Below are 14,764 nucleotides of genomic sequence, written 5' to 3' on the forward strand. Positions count from 1 at the left end.
GAAAAAACAGCTTATTTACTGAAAAGTTGGTTTTGAGTCACTTAAAATTGACCTTTATTCTTACTTGCTAAATGTCATTTTAAGCCAGTGAAGATAAATGTAACTTATTCTTTTTCAAGAAACGATATCCAATATTTAATATAAAGAAAACGTTAATCATTTAAATAGCAAGTTATTTTTGTTTAATGCTTCAATTAAAGAAAGAAAAAGAAACACTGAAAATACAAAGCTATTATTTGTATTTTTACCAGGAGGGAAAATGAATGAACAAAGCAGTCATCAATATCACCCTAGTTGTTTACAGGGAAACCACACAATTCAATAATTCAGGACCAGATCACTCCACAAATGAGTGAAAATTCATATTACAGCATTGTGGTGCTGATTTTCTGTGAAGGTAGGTATTTTTTTAGCTATTCTATTGAGCTTCTTTATTGCAAATTAGGTGGTGAGTTTTGTTTTGTTTTGCTTTGTTTTTTTCCCTAAAGGACAAAATGAAAAAGAGAATAATTCTAGAATCTATGTACTAAACTCGAACAATTTTCCAGGAGGAATGGAGGAATGGTGGCAGGAGCAGCAAGAGAAGCTGCAAATGAGCATTTAGTTAGATCAGTCATTTGTACTGGTGAAGTTCTGAGTAGTGAGGCTCTGCTCTACTAGTTGGATACACTGAAGTGTCTAAATAAAAGCTTATAGTCCATGCTTGAAGCTTTTTGCAGACCGATTCTTTACATAAAGACAGGGGTTTTTATTTATTATTTTTTTTAATAGAAGTGATAGTTTGGAAAGAAACTACGGAACTAATGCAGGAATTACAGGGTAAATCCCAAACCCTGTTTTATGCCAGACAAAATCACAAGACTTATACACCAAACAAATAACAGGAATTTTGTCCCCAGTTCAGCACTCTCAGAGGGAAAAACTGTTAATCCAGCTGCAATACTGATTTCCATTTAAAATTTTGACCTAGAAGAGGGTGTCATTTAAAACATGGATTAGCAGCTGCTGCACTCACAGCACTCTCAGCTGGGCTGAGCCAAGAGATGCTAATACAGACAGGTCAGGTGGAATCCACTTTGCAGGGCGGCCATACCTCATGCTGGTTCCCTCTGATTTTAAAACCTGCCCAAAACACCCCAGAGCAGATTTTTCTTGGGGTGATTTTGTGGGTTTTGAGCTGCCTTTGCCTGAGAGCAAGGCAGCAGTAGGTGCGTCCAGCAGGTGGTGCAGCCCGTGCTGCTGTGGGCTCTGGGGCATCATCGCTTCTCCTGTAGGGACTCAGGGTTAGCAACTGGTGATTTCCCAGGTAGGATTTTAAGATGTGCTCCTGAAGTGTCCTGCTCTTACAGTGGAGTTTCTAAGACCTGGAGCAGCTTCTGACTCTCACCAGCTCTTCCGCGGCTCTGCTCACCCAACTGTAAAGGCAGCTTGAATTTGGCAGGGCAGAGGCAGGTTTGCAAAACCCACGCGTCCCTTCCCCTCCAGATGCAAAGCGTGGTATGAGAGGAGCATCTCAGCCTTTAAACTGTCTGTTGCCTTTTGCTTGAGGAGTGAAAACGTAAAGCTGTGCAAAACAATCTTGGCAGCTGGGAAAAAAAAAAAAAAGGCTGAGATCCCTTCAAAATTAAGAGAGCCACCGGAACGACAGAGGTCTCTAAAGCACAAACTTACTGCAGTGTAGGATGATGACGCTATCCTAAGAAACTAACAAGTCAGAAGCTTTGGGGCTGAATCACTGTCTCGCTGAGCTGGTCGGGTTTCCTCAAAGCTTCCTTCAGCTGCAGGCTGCCACGGGATGGCCATGGAGGGTAAGAAATGGCTCCAAAGCAGAAAGAAAACAAACAAACAAAATCTTTCAGAGACCTGCCAATAAAGTTCTTTTGGCTCTGTGTCTGGGCGTTGTTCCCAAAGTCAGCCTCTCGCCCTCAGATAAAACACTACAGCCTGAAATGAGAGTCAGATGTGTGGGAGGGGAGTGCACGTATCTGTGCTTGGGCTGAACAACATATGTACCATAATGCCTAGAAAATGCTTTTTATTTTGGGCCTTGCTCCAGAAAACCTTTTTCCTTGCTTTTACAACTGTCCTTTGTTGCCTGGGACTACCCAGAGTTTAAACTCAGCCCCGAGGACAAGGAGTTACTGCCAACACCCTGAGGGGAGGCTGAGGAGTTTTCATTGTGCTCTTCCCTCTGCCTCACAGATGTGGAGCACACAGCCTCGGGCACGCTGCCTCCAGCCCTTGCCACCACTCTCAAGAGCTGGGCAAGAAGGGACAGTCCCCTCAGGCTGGGGGGTGGCCTGTCCCCAGGGACCCACAGCTTCCAGCTTTATGTGACACAGCCGGGGGGGTCGAGTCCCAGCCAAGAGGAGAAATGGGACAACCTAGTCCCTCACACGGCAAAATGAGGGACAGAGGAAAGGATCCTGAGAGGCTGTAGCTGGCTTGTTAGTAGCATTTTATCATGAGGTTATATTACTGGCTGGATTGAGATTTTTTTTCTTCTTGTTGTTCTTTTTTGCTTCTTTTTTCAGGCCATGTCCTGGAATTTTGTGATTATGTGAGAATGTTAGCTGTTCTCAAATTAAAAACAAGCACGGATCACCACCATCAACCAGAATATCCTTAGCTTGCCAGATTACAGAGAGAAACTAGAAAATGTGAATACTTTTTTTTTTTTTTTTTTTTTTTTTTTTTTTTTTTTTTCCATGCCATGCATTTAAAACCAATCTCCTGGCTCTTTCTGGAGGGTGGGAGTTGACATCTGGCTATCAGACAGCTGGTGGTCCTGACCCAGGGAGACAAAGGTGAAGGCGATCAGAACAGCAGAGCCCCAAGGGACACAGACAGTGGACGAGAGAAGGACCTGTTGATCCAGAGAAATGGGAGAGAATCACAGAGTGGTTTGGGTTGGAAGGGACCTTAAAGATGGTCCAGTTCCAACCCCTGCTGTGGGCAGGGACACCTTCCACAGACCAGGTTGCCCAAAGCCCCATCCAGCCTGGCCTTGAGCACCTCCAGGGATGGGGCTCTGGGCAGCCTGTGCCTCACCTCCCTCAGAGTGAAGCATTTCATCCCGACACTGAAATATGGAGGACGGGGGACTTCCCCAGGGCAACAACCGAGAAAGCTGAGGAGAAGGAGGTCGGGGAGGAGGAGGTGAGGAAGGGGAAGGCGCAGATCTGACGGGAGGAGGTCGGGCAGGGGAGGCAGGCCGCCGCCAGGGAGGCACACCTAGTCCCGCCCATAGCGACCTGCCGCCGCCTCCCGCCTGGGCCCGGGCCGCTGGATCGGCGGCGGTAAGGCTGCTCCCCCCCCTGCCCGCCCCGGGCCCGGCACCTGGGGCTGGGGGCTGAGGCGAGCTTTGCTGCTGGGGGATCTGGGCTGGGCTCGTCGTGCCCAGGGGGGAGCCCGGAGGGAGGCTGCGGGCACCCCCCCGCCGCCCCTCGGAGCCACTCATGGGGGCCCGCGGCTGAAGGGGTTGCCCCGGGGGTGCCTCTGCTCGGGGGTGAAACGCCGGCGGCTCCGGCCTCACGGAGCCCCGGGGGAGGTGAGGGGTTCTGAGGGGCTTTGAGGGGCTCTGAGGGGCTCCCGGTGCCCGGCCCGGCCTCCCCAGAACCCCCCTGGTCCCTTGGAGCCCGCGGGGGCTGCCCCAGCCCAGGTGGGTGTGCGCAGGGGGTTGCGCCTGGCTGCTCCATCGGGGTAAACTTGGAGGGGGAAAAACGTTTTTAAAAAATCAAGATTTGTTCTGTTTCTCTGCTGAGAGAACTATCTCATAGTGACCGGTCTCTAAAAAGTGGTGTTACTGCAGCTGTGAATGCCCCCACGCTTGCCAAAAGCAACCCCTCATTGGGAAGGATGCTTGAGGAGACGAGGTGCATTTGAAACGATAAAGGCAGCATTGCATATGTAACAGATGCCAAATTGATCTTATTAAATCGCCCTTAATTGCTTAAATAGTTGGAGGCAGTATTGCTTTTCACAGCATTAAGCTGCCGGTTCCCGTGTTGCTGCAGGTCACGTTTGCCTCTTCGGTAATCTTTCGGACTGTGAAAGCCCGTGCAAACAAAAAGAGCCCTGTCTGCAATCAGTACGAGCTGGGCAAAACAGTTATAGCGTTGGATATTGGCTGTAAGTATTTCTCCTTGTCTCCTGCATGTGCAGTAAGTACTCAGTAGAGGTCTAACAACTTCTGTATTTTCCAAATGTTGTTATTAATTTCACGGTTTTCTTGTGATGTGGGCAAAATTATTTAAGATGTATACTGAAGTGCTGTGATTTTTCAGTTGCATAGCACTGGGAAGTGTTTATTTTAACTTCAGCATTCTTTCTACTACCTTATCAGCTGTCTTTTCTTATTCCTACACAGCCCTTACCACAGAAGCATTTATTTACAATTCTTTCATTTCAGGCTAATATCTTACACAGAAAGTGAGACTGAATAACACACACATGTGGATTTCTGGAGGAAAGACTGAAGGACATCCTGTTTTGATTTAACAATGTTATTACTCTTTGGGAGTGAAGTGAAGAAACTGGTTATGTTTTGGAAATATTCAAATTTCTAATGTAACTCAAGTTAACTGGGGTTGGGTTTTTTTTTCAGTACAGACTTCAACAAGTGATGTCTGATTGTGGGTTGTTCATTTTAAACAAAGGTGCAGAACCTGTCACTAGTAGAAAGTTGTAGTAATACAGACACATCATCCTGGACGTCTCTGAGAGATCTAGCAGTTGAAATAGGTGGTATGTCTCTTGATGGGAGTGACAGTAACATGAATGAAAGGACAAATAATGAAGAAATTACTAATCCTGGGGTAATGCAGCAAAGCCTCCCTGTAGTAGTGAATAGCAGCAGCAGAAGTGAGGGAGGTTCTGAGAGCAGTTATTGTACCTCGGAACCCAGTGGTTCCTGGGGTGATTTTGAAGGCTTCAGGGAGTCCTTAGGCAAATCAGAGAGATTTGATCATAATACTGAAATTTCAGTGAAGTCTACAAAAACTTCTGAAGGTGATACAGACTGGAGCGGAGGACACTGCAGTACTTCTGATGGTCACTTGTGTTCTGAGCCATCTCTACACAGTGGGATACAGGACGTTTCAAGCTCTTTAAATGAGGTAGGTGTTAATAGTAAACCAAAGACCAGAAATGTTTGCATTACTGCTTCCTACATTTTAAGATTTGTATCTGAATGTCTGCTCTACAGAGGATAATGCTGTACAGGGAGATAAACTGTCAAACTACTTTACAGTTAACTTAAGTGGAACAAAAGCAACTTCTTTACAGTGTTTGACAAATACTTAAGTTATCCTGGTAGAGAGCTTTAAAGAATGTAATGTGTTGCTTTGCTTCTGGAGACTAGGACTACATAAACCCTTCAAATACAATGATTAACCTTGCCCTGAAGCACACGCAATTTAAAAGCTAGACAAAATGAACATAGGAAACAAAGAATTGGGAAGGAAGGTGGCAAAAATAGGGTGGACAAAAGTCCTCTGAATTTCCTGCAAGCTTATTCAAATAAACCAAAAGAAATTTGAGGACTTGTTAGTGTTAGGTCAGAGGTGATCTTGGACTAGGTGATCTTGGAGGTCTCTCCAACCTAGATGATTCTTTGATTGTGAGTTAGAATTTGAATAAAACATTATGTTATTTAATACATTTCTTGAATAATCCAACAGTCTTTCTGGAATTTTTGTTTGGTTGTGAAACAAAATGAATAAAATAATTTAATACCATTCATTTTCTGGTGTAGGGTGTCACATTCTCTTATACCATGTTAGAACTAAAATCTGAGTAAATACTATGTGTCCTTAAGAAAAAAACACGCTTCAGTTTAAGGGCTATACTTTGTTGCAATTAAGGTGTTTTAATGTGTACCAGACAAAGTGAAGCAAACTAACAAAGGTTAAATAAGAATGTGCAAATACGGAACAAAATGAAAAGCCATCATTTGTTTAATTCTGAATTAAAACACTTGTAAAAGGAAGGGAGAGTGGTCAACTATGACTTTCACAGAGTTAATCAACAGTGGTAATAATTTAATGCTTATAGCCTGCTAAATGAGTTCTGAGAACTTTTGGGACACAGGTTTTCCTGTCCTTGGCTGGGAACTTATTACAGATGTCTTACTTGGGAAAGCACAACAGGGCATGTGGGGTAAACTGTCTAGCAGTGGTAGAATGGAGATCGCAGTGTACCTGGTGATGAGCTGCCGGTATGCACAAACAAGGTAAATAGTTTGTTGTACTGGAAATCCAGATAAGAAGCCTTATGCTGAAAAAGGAGGGTGTGTAAGGACTGGAGCAGAAACAGAATATAGCAGTTTCTTTCTAAAAGTGGTGCATCTTAATTGTACCAAACCCTTTCCTTTATTTTTGCTTTTATCAAAGCCAAAAGGAAATACCTGGTATGAGCTAAAACTCTAGGGGGGGGTTAATATGTTTACATTTCTTTCCTTTTTTTTCAGGGTAGAGAAACAGCTGTAGAGCTGTTGATATCTTTGGATGTAGAGCATACACTTAGCTTGTCTTTCATTCGTGAGGTTTTTGTGTTTTTATTTTGAGATCATAAACTTTTCAGGTTGGGGCTGTCTTCTGTACGGCCAATGGAGAAGCACCTAGGGAGGTTAGAAGGGACTTGTAGAGATCGTCAGAGGTCTGCCCCTTGTTACCTAATGCTTCAATTAATTGAGTGATAGCAGGCTGGAGCAGGCTCCTGTATTTTAAAATGAAAACAGTCACTGATTTCTTTGCAGTAACAGGATACTTTGTCTACATGATTGAGCAACTTTAAGGATTTTTCATGTTAAACACTGGCCATTGTGAGTGGGACTGGTGTACTTGCTTAAGCCCTAGAATATTCTGGTATAATAGGATATAGAGGATTTATTCAGAAAGCACAGATCTGAAATTAGTGCATTCATATTTTTATAATCTGTACAGACCTCCAAGATAAAATTAATACAGAAAATCTTGTGATTTTACTTTATATATTGAGCTCTTCGTCTGCCTTAACTAAACTGTATGTAATCCAGCGACTTGTTTGTAATTTCTTTTTACAGCTGCTGATGTTACTCTGATATGAATACCAGGCAGGCCTGTGCTTTCTTTCCTCTATTCACTCTTTAATAAATATGTTTTCATAGAATCTTGCCTTTTAAACATGTTTCTCCTCCATATATTTTGTTATAAATTAACCAAAATATTTTATAAATCAGGTTAAAGTAGTAGGACACTTTGTGCAAGATTCAAAGGATTTTATCCAGGAGTCTTTGAATGTTCCCACAGTCACCCATTGCGAAGGGCAGTTTAGTAAGGTCTATACTTCAGCATGGGCACAAATTACATTTCTGGATGCATACTTGGAAATACAGAAGCCCTCTACCTCTGGTTGATTGTGCCTACTCTTAATACTTCAAATATTCACTGTATTTGCCTGTATTTAGTATAAAGAAACTGTGGAAAGAATCTAAAATTATTTCAGTCATTTGAATTCCAATTAAAGGAACCTGTCAAAATGTGAAGTATCCATGTTTATGTTTTTTTCAGATCAAGCTGATGATTGGTAGGCAGTGAAAATGAGCTGACTGGTTTCATTCTCTATTTTTCACATAACATCACTGCTCCTGGATCGCAGTCCTCCTGCGGGGTGTTGAAGTCAATTAGCTCCTCTGATTTAGAAAACTGCAGTTATTCCTTCTCTGAAGGAATAAAAGGAAAAAGCTTCTGGACCAGATGGCGCAAGAACGTCCCTTTAGGATAAGATGTCAATTATACACAGTTGTCTTTGTATGCATATTTCCTAGTCTTCAGATCACTTTGTTACTTCCACTGGGCCTGTTCTCATGAGTTTGGATCGCGCAACAGGCTGTGTTCACACCTCCAGACTTCCTCCATACCACTGCTGGAGGAGGAACAAGTATGTAAATCTGACCAAGCTTTTTAACATAGGTTGGAAATTTTGGTGCAAACGCAAGTATATACGAGACATGCTGACCCCAGCTTTGATGTGGACTTGGACAGTGCAAGTATTGATTGGTAACTGTAACACTTAGTTACGTTACCTTTGGCTGCATTAGGTGTGTTAGAAGTGCTGTTGGCAAAATGAGCTTTAATTGGTTTTGACCTGGACTGAATTTCCTTGAGCAGAAGGAATCTTGACTGCTAGGAGACAAAGCGATGTGTAAGTTTGTAGTTGTAAAGTTAGAGAGCAAGGTTCATCAGAAACTCCTGGGCTCTTCCTTCTCCTGCTCTAATTCTAGGTAAATACTTAAAATGCTGAATTATGGGATCAGTCCCTCTGCTCCAGTAATATTAATACAAAATTTAAATACAGTTAATAATACAGTCTGTGGAAACACTGCAGTCTTTGGACCAGGTCCTTCATGAACTGCGGGGCTGGCCAGTATAATGTATGTAATAAAAGTCTGTTTTTTTCTAGGCAAACCACAGCTATGAGGATATATTTAAGTTGGGCTTTCCAGAAGTCTTTGTATCACAGTCCAGAGAGAACATAAGAAGCTTAGATCAAGTACTTGATACAAATAATGAAGATGTTGGAATTCCTGAGCTTATGAAGAATCAACTTTGGTAATGAGTTTAGATCAATAGCCAAAATAAAACAAAAAGCCTTCCTCAGCACTTACATTACATTTCATAATTTAAAAATTTGTGGTACTTTCTGCCAAACTTATAAACATTTTTAATCACTATGCTTTTTCAGAAAACAGATCTTACCATTTATGAACTGTGTTGTTAAAGGAAATGAATTGTTTTAGCTACGGGAAGGCAAGGAAGGGAATATAACAAAAGTACAAATTTCTGTTTAGAGTTTTTCCTGCTGTTGGTGTGACTTTGTATGACTAAGCTTCTGGAATGCCAGAACACCCAACAAGCAGCCTGTTCTTCCTGTTTGCTTGTCCTTTCTTCACAACACATCTGACTTATTTCTTCGTCATCCGAAGCAGGAGCATTGCTGCTTCTTCTCCTGACAACTCACCCTCATTTTTTCTCCCTCCCCCCTTTTCCCAGGTGGTGATTGCTCTTCATGTTAAACTAGCTTTGCTTCAGAATCTGTGGTGCATCTGGCTTCTTTCCTGGGGTTGTGTTAATAGCAATTAGTATCACTTAGCTTACTCTTAAGACAGCTGGAATGGTTTTGGATTTATTACATGGTTTTGAAGGATCAACAGCCTCTGAACAGAATTGCAATTGCTGAACAGTTCTGTAGTTATTCTTGCATACATCTGAGGCTTTGTATCTAGAAAGTTTTGTCATGCTTTGGAAATGTCATAAGAATCGCAAGAAAAGTAATTAAAACATTTACATTGGGCATCCTTTCAGCAAGTTCCCTGCATACGCATTATATTTTATTCAGCCTCAAACTTGTGGAGAAATATAATAAATATATATATTTAATATATATTTAAAGGGACTGCAGTATTACAGCAGAGTACCAACTAAAGATGAAAAAGCCTCGATATACTGTGATGAGCAACTAAACTAGATCAAGGATTAATACAGTGTAAGACCCCAAAGTTAGTAAGTAGAGGGAACTGTTTAACTCCCATCATTTCAGTAGTGGCTTTGATTCCCTATTGTGTAGTACGTACATGTCCAGACCAGATACCAGCAAGTTGACCCGTAGCAGGCTGCTGCAATGCCATATCGCTGATACAGAGGAGAAAGGTCTGAGAGATAGATAAAGCAGTGTACAAAATTAATAGGGCTGAACTCTGTACCCACATGTCACAGAAGTGATTAATTAATGCACGTTGCAGGCATGTAACAAACTCTAAAATATGCTTCTAATGCAGTTCTTGTCTGAGAAGGCCAAACATACAGTTACGGTGACTTACTGTTTCCATTAATTATCATGCAAATTTATTAGTGCATTGGGTTGATACTTTGGAAGGATGTAGAAGGTGTTTTAAGATAAATTGGTTTTTAGATCAAGGGAAGCCAGTACCCAACTCTCTAGTGAAAATAACTACATTGTTTATGTCTCTACTGGAAACTTTGTATACCTTATAACCTCAAATTGTGTTTTCTCTCCTAGCATTGACTCTGGAAACATATGGAGAACTCTTAGAGACTTAGGTAATACCCCCAGATTAAGACATCCCTGGAGTAAATCTCATTGCAAAGAAAACCTCTTGAGTGTTCTTGGAATAGATGCAAATCGAACGGTAATTGAACAAAGGTTTCCTAGTATGCCAGTATAGACCTTTGATTACAAATCAATTTTATATAAGCTATACATGCAGATGAATGAGGAAATAGATCGTGATTAGTCATAAGTTTAAAGAGAACACTTCAAAATGATAGTGTAATGTTTTCTCATCATTATATGCATGTATGTATGAAATTGTGCTGGGGTCAAATTTTGATCCTCTTTACACTGAGGTCTCCATTATGTAGCAGCCTATTGCATTAGACAGTACAGTCAACTTTAGGTATAAAATGTAGAATTAGGTTTCAGATATGTGTATGGTTAAATAGGTTTGTTTTTTTTTTTACTCAGAGTATGAGGAAAGTGTTAGTCTAATATCTTTCTATTAAGTGAAAATTGGATCTGAATCAGTGAGGCTGTTAAAGTAATTACTGGAGTAAAAACATTAAGTTTTTACTGTATATGAACTGAAAGTGTGTTCCACTTCCCTCCTTTTCCTTAGGTTACTGTCTGTTTTTGCAAGGCTTGAGGAGAGAAATGTGTTTTAAATCGAGAACAAACAAGCAGTATTGAAAATCTGTAAAATAAATGCTTCTGTTTGATCTCTTATTTTGAGAAGATGAAGTCATTGGGGATGCTTGAGTATTCAACCTGGTTATTTAGGTGGCATGAATCAGTTGCTTGTGCTTCTCAGAAGTAACTGTTCCAATCGATAATTTGATTGCTGCCATAGGGTTGCTGTGTGCAATTTTCATTTTATGGACATATTTGACCTTTCATGCAAGCTGTATACAAACAATCACGGTGCTGAAGGTATAGAACTTATTCTGTACTTGACAGTCACTTTTACAGAAATGTCATCCAGCAGGAGAGAATTGGAGACATTTCTCCAATGTAGTAATCTCCTCTTCTGTCCCTTGCACAAGTAGCTTAAACTGGTGTCATTGCTGCTGCTTCTGTTACTGGGTAATTGTATTGCTTTTAACACTGATTTCTCAGGAATTTTCTAGTTCAGTTGAATTTCCAAATTTTATTTGGAAATCTATTTTGAAAATGCCTTTTTAAATTTTAAGTCACAATTTGCTTCACAGTTGTAGAACTTGTTTTGTCATAGGATTATTATGCAGCTCCAGAAAGTAAAATTTAGCGTTTGTTATTTGAGGGAAAACTTCTCTTTAGGTTATATGCCTAACCTATATGTCTGGCTATGCCTATAGTCAATGGTAAAGGAAATTTAACTCTTGCTTTATTAGGACTTTTCAAAGAGCCAGGATGATATTCTTGAGGAATCAGATGTTAAAGACAACGAGGATTTTGGGTTTGATGGATTCAGTATTAATAACTGCAAAGCACTGATCCAGACCAAGGTAAGAATTGCTCTAAAACTAACTACTACTGAGAAGCATACAGTGTATTTTACATGTTCATCTGTGCTATAGTTAGCCGTTCTAGTATACGTGGTAGCGTAAATACTTGGTCCTGAGATGATTGTATGGATGTGGGGTTGTATTTTGTTCTCTGAAACCATTCAACAACTTCAGAAAAGGTAAAACACGTTCCAAATGCAAAGCAAGGTAATAAGGAGGATGCTGAAATGGGAGGTTATCTGTTAAGCAACCTGGATTGTGGGTCAAGCTGTTGACTGGTTGAGAGAGAGAGCAACAATATGTAGAAGAGGCAGGATGCTCTGATGACAAAGTAAAACTATCATATTAAAGGATCACTGAGATCCTGATGTCGATCACTGAGAATAATGATTGTGACTCACGCTTTAAAAATATGGTAAGAGAGACGTTAGAAGCAAAATTGGTAGAGAAGAAATTGCATTCAAGTTTGTGTTTCAGATGTTCAGAATGATTCATGTTTGGTTTGTTCCCTCTAGAAGACAGGAACTACCTAAGAAGAAGGTAGAATTGATGTTACAGTTACAAGGACTGAGAACATTAATATTTTTAAGCTGTGTTACAGAACACAAATAATTTTTTTATTTTACTAAAAGATTGATTTAGGATCAATATTCTAATACAAGTTCCCTTCTTCAGTGGAGAATAAACTTGAGCAACTGTTGTTGCTGTGGGGTTGCGTAGTTTGAAGTACATTTTTCATTGCAATGTTTATTGCATTTACAATTTTTAATCCTATTTACTGCATTGGACACTGAAGTATACTCTTCTGGGAACCTTGTACTTAAGAGATGTTAGGTTGGAGAATTCAGAAGGAAAATCAAGAGAGACGATTGAATGTATTCCTTCCTAATTCAGTTCTGCTTGGATCATACTAGCTGACACATACTTGGAGCTTTGGAAGAAGTGGTTCAAAGTGAATTAAGGAGGAGTAAAAGTAGAAAGAATCATGATACAAAGTTAAGGTAAATAGATAAACTTATTCTGGAGTAGCCTCTGAAGGAAAGAGCAAGCTCTGAAGCTTGGTATCTCAAACTAAGCTCATTAGAAAATGTATGTTACCAGCCCTAATTTGGAAGCAACCTAAATCGTATTGTGGGATCTTTTCCATTTATCTTCCTGGTTTTGTCCTTTCTTAAAATGTCTTTTTTTATGCTGATTTTATAAAATCTGTCTTAAAATTATACTGAAATATGCTAAGTGATGAACTTACTATAGTATGGAAAAAAACTAACATGTTTTTAATTTTTCACTCAGCTTTCTGTATCACCAGATTCCAGACATGATCATCTTTTCACCTGTAACCTTTTCTTGAAAACCACATCATCAAACGGAAACAAGCAATATATAACAGTCCCAAGGAAGAAGCACATCTTCACTACACAGAACCTAAAAATGAAATTTTTTAATAATGATATTTGTTGAGCCAAGTGCACTTTTTTTCTTTTTTTTTTTCTTTTTTTTTTTCTTTTTTTTTTTTTTTCCTTTTTGAACTGAATGCAGCTCACCTTCATTTCCTTACTGGCTTGGTACTAGAGACTACATATGTTCTTCAGGAAAGTGACAAGTACCTGAAGCCATGTTATTAGAAAGTATTTATCCTATCTAGTTGTAAAGTCAAAGCTGTAATTTTGTCCTGCTGAGTTTTGCTGCTGAATCATGTCTCTTACAGTAAGTCCAGCTGCAATCACACTTTAAAGATGCTCTGGTGGACTACTGTTCTGAACTACTGATCTTTCAGGCCTTACTGCCTTTTTGATGATAAACCTGTTTTCCCTGCCAAAATCTAAACACACCTCACGTGTGTTGTAAAGTGTGCCTTGTCACCATCTCGTCTATTTGGTCCAGTCGGGATCAGCTGAGATCTGGTACTTTGCCACTGCTTAGCACAATGAAAAGTGAGCCTTCTACATCCTGTGGCTTTTGTTGGGGTTTAGGAAGATATAACTTCTGTCTGATAGAGCCTGCTGTGGTAATACGGGTTGTGTCAGTGGTGTGACTGGATTCATGGCATTTTGAGCTGGCATTGGTTTCTAACTGAAATAAATCACATCTCTGAAGCTGATTGTAACAGGACTTTTGGATTCATTCAGCTACCAAACACACCATCCCTAATCATGCTTGTTAAAGCTTAACAGCAGTATAGTTCAGGACTTGTACTGCATAGTGCTGTAAGCTCTGGCCATAAACATTTTGCAATTTCATGGTAATTATCTACTGTTGCCCACCTTCCTGCACTTCGTTGACATTCATATAATTCATTTGTCCTTCTCCATTAGCAGCTTTATTTATTCACTGATAACTTTCATGCAAGTTACTCATTTATTTACTGTTCTGGCCATTCTGAACATGGGAACTTTGCATGACTTCATATTTTAAGGAAGTTGCTAAGCCTTATGGATTTTTGGAAAGAATGCTGAAGCACTACGACAGATACTTCATGTATTGAAAGCATGGAACAAACTTTGATATTCCAGAACAAAGTTAATTAATGGCATGCCTCATTTACTCTTAGAATTAAGAAACTGGCAGATTCCAACTCTTAATCTAGCAAACTGTTCAGCAGCAAAGTTATAATTGCTATAATTTACTGAACTTAAATAATGTTTATAATACCTCATTTCCATTAGCATAACATGAACTGTGTATCAGTTACTTGGTTAATGGTAAGAGACCATTTGGAAAAGTGTTATTTGAATGTGAGCGGCTCAGCAGCTTCCTTCTCAGAAGTTTTGCAGGGCTTGTGGATACAAGAGCAAAAACTACTGAGGTTTTTAAAAGTGATGGGCTCCATTTTTTGGACAGTTTTTTTTTTATGCCACCTTAGTACCTTAATGAACACTGGCTCCACAAGGCAGTTGAGAGACCTTTGACTCCTGTCTTCAGTCTGAGTTCATTTATTCAAGCATAAAGACTCGAAGATCTGAAATTACGAAGTAAATCAATTCAGCTTCGAGTTCGTAGAGCCCCGGCTGCCCTCATCGGAGCTGGGACACAATCTGCCCATTTGGGGTTATTCACAATGACAAAAGTATGCTCTGTTTCTCTTATGCAACAACAAAGCATGCCCAGGGAGACAGGCCTCTCATTTTCAGGCATACAGCATAGTAGAGACTAGCCTTGCCTTCTATTCTTATCCTCAGAAACGAGTGGTGACGGAAAACCCTCTGATGTGTTTTGCACAAATA

General features: G+C 40.3%; 1 protein-coding gene across 2 annotated transcripts; it reads left to right on the forward strand.

Annotated features, from left to right (window-relative positions):
• The first annotated feature begins 1,295 nt into the window (after positions 1-1,295).
• On the forward strand, positions 1,296-13,647 carry CLBA1 (clathrin binding box of aftiphilin containing 1). Of its 2 annotated transcripts, none has more exons than XM_035327308.1 (7): positions 1,296-1,808; positions 4,017-4,131; positions 4,412-5,117; positions 8,443-8,591; positions 10,060-10,189; positions 11,427-11,540; positions 12,834-13,647. In XM_035327308.1, exons 3-7 carry the CDS (start codon positions 4,749-4,751, stop codon positions 12,999-13,001), a joined length of 930 nt encoding a protein of 309 aa, XP_035183199.1. In that variant the 5' UTR covers positions 1,296-1,808; positions 4,017-4,131; positions 4,412-4,748; the 3' UTR covers positions 13,002-13,647. The 2 variants fall into 2 exon arrangements, with proteins under 2 accessions (XP_035183199.1, XP_035183198.1); XM_035327307.1 differs by lacking the exon at positions 1,296-1,808 and adding an exon at positions 3,589-3,661.
• The last annotated feature ends 1,117 nt before the right edge of the window (positions 13,648-14,764 follow it).

This window comes from Oxyura jamaicensis, chromosome 5, assembly GCF_011077185.1.
Source record: "Oxyura jamaicensis isolate SHBP4307 breed ruddy duck chromosome 5, BPBGC_Ojam_1.0, whole genome shotgun sequence".
Classification (NCBI taxonomy): domain Eukaryota; kingdom Metazoa; phylum Chordata; class Aves; order Anseriformes; family Anatidae; genus Oxyura; species Oxyura jamaicensis.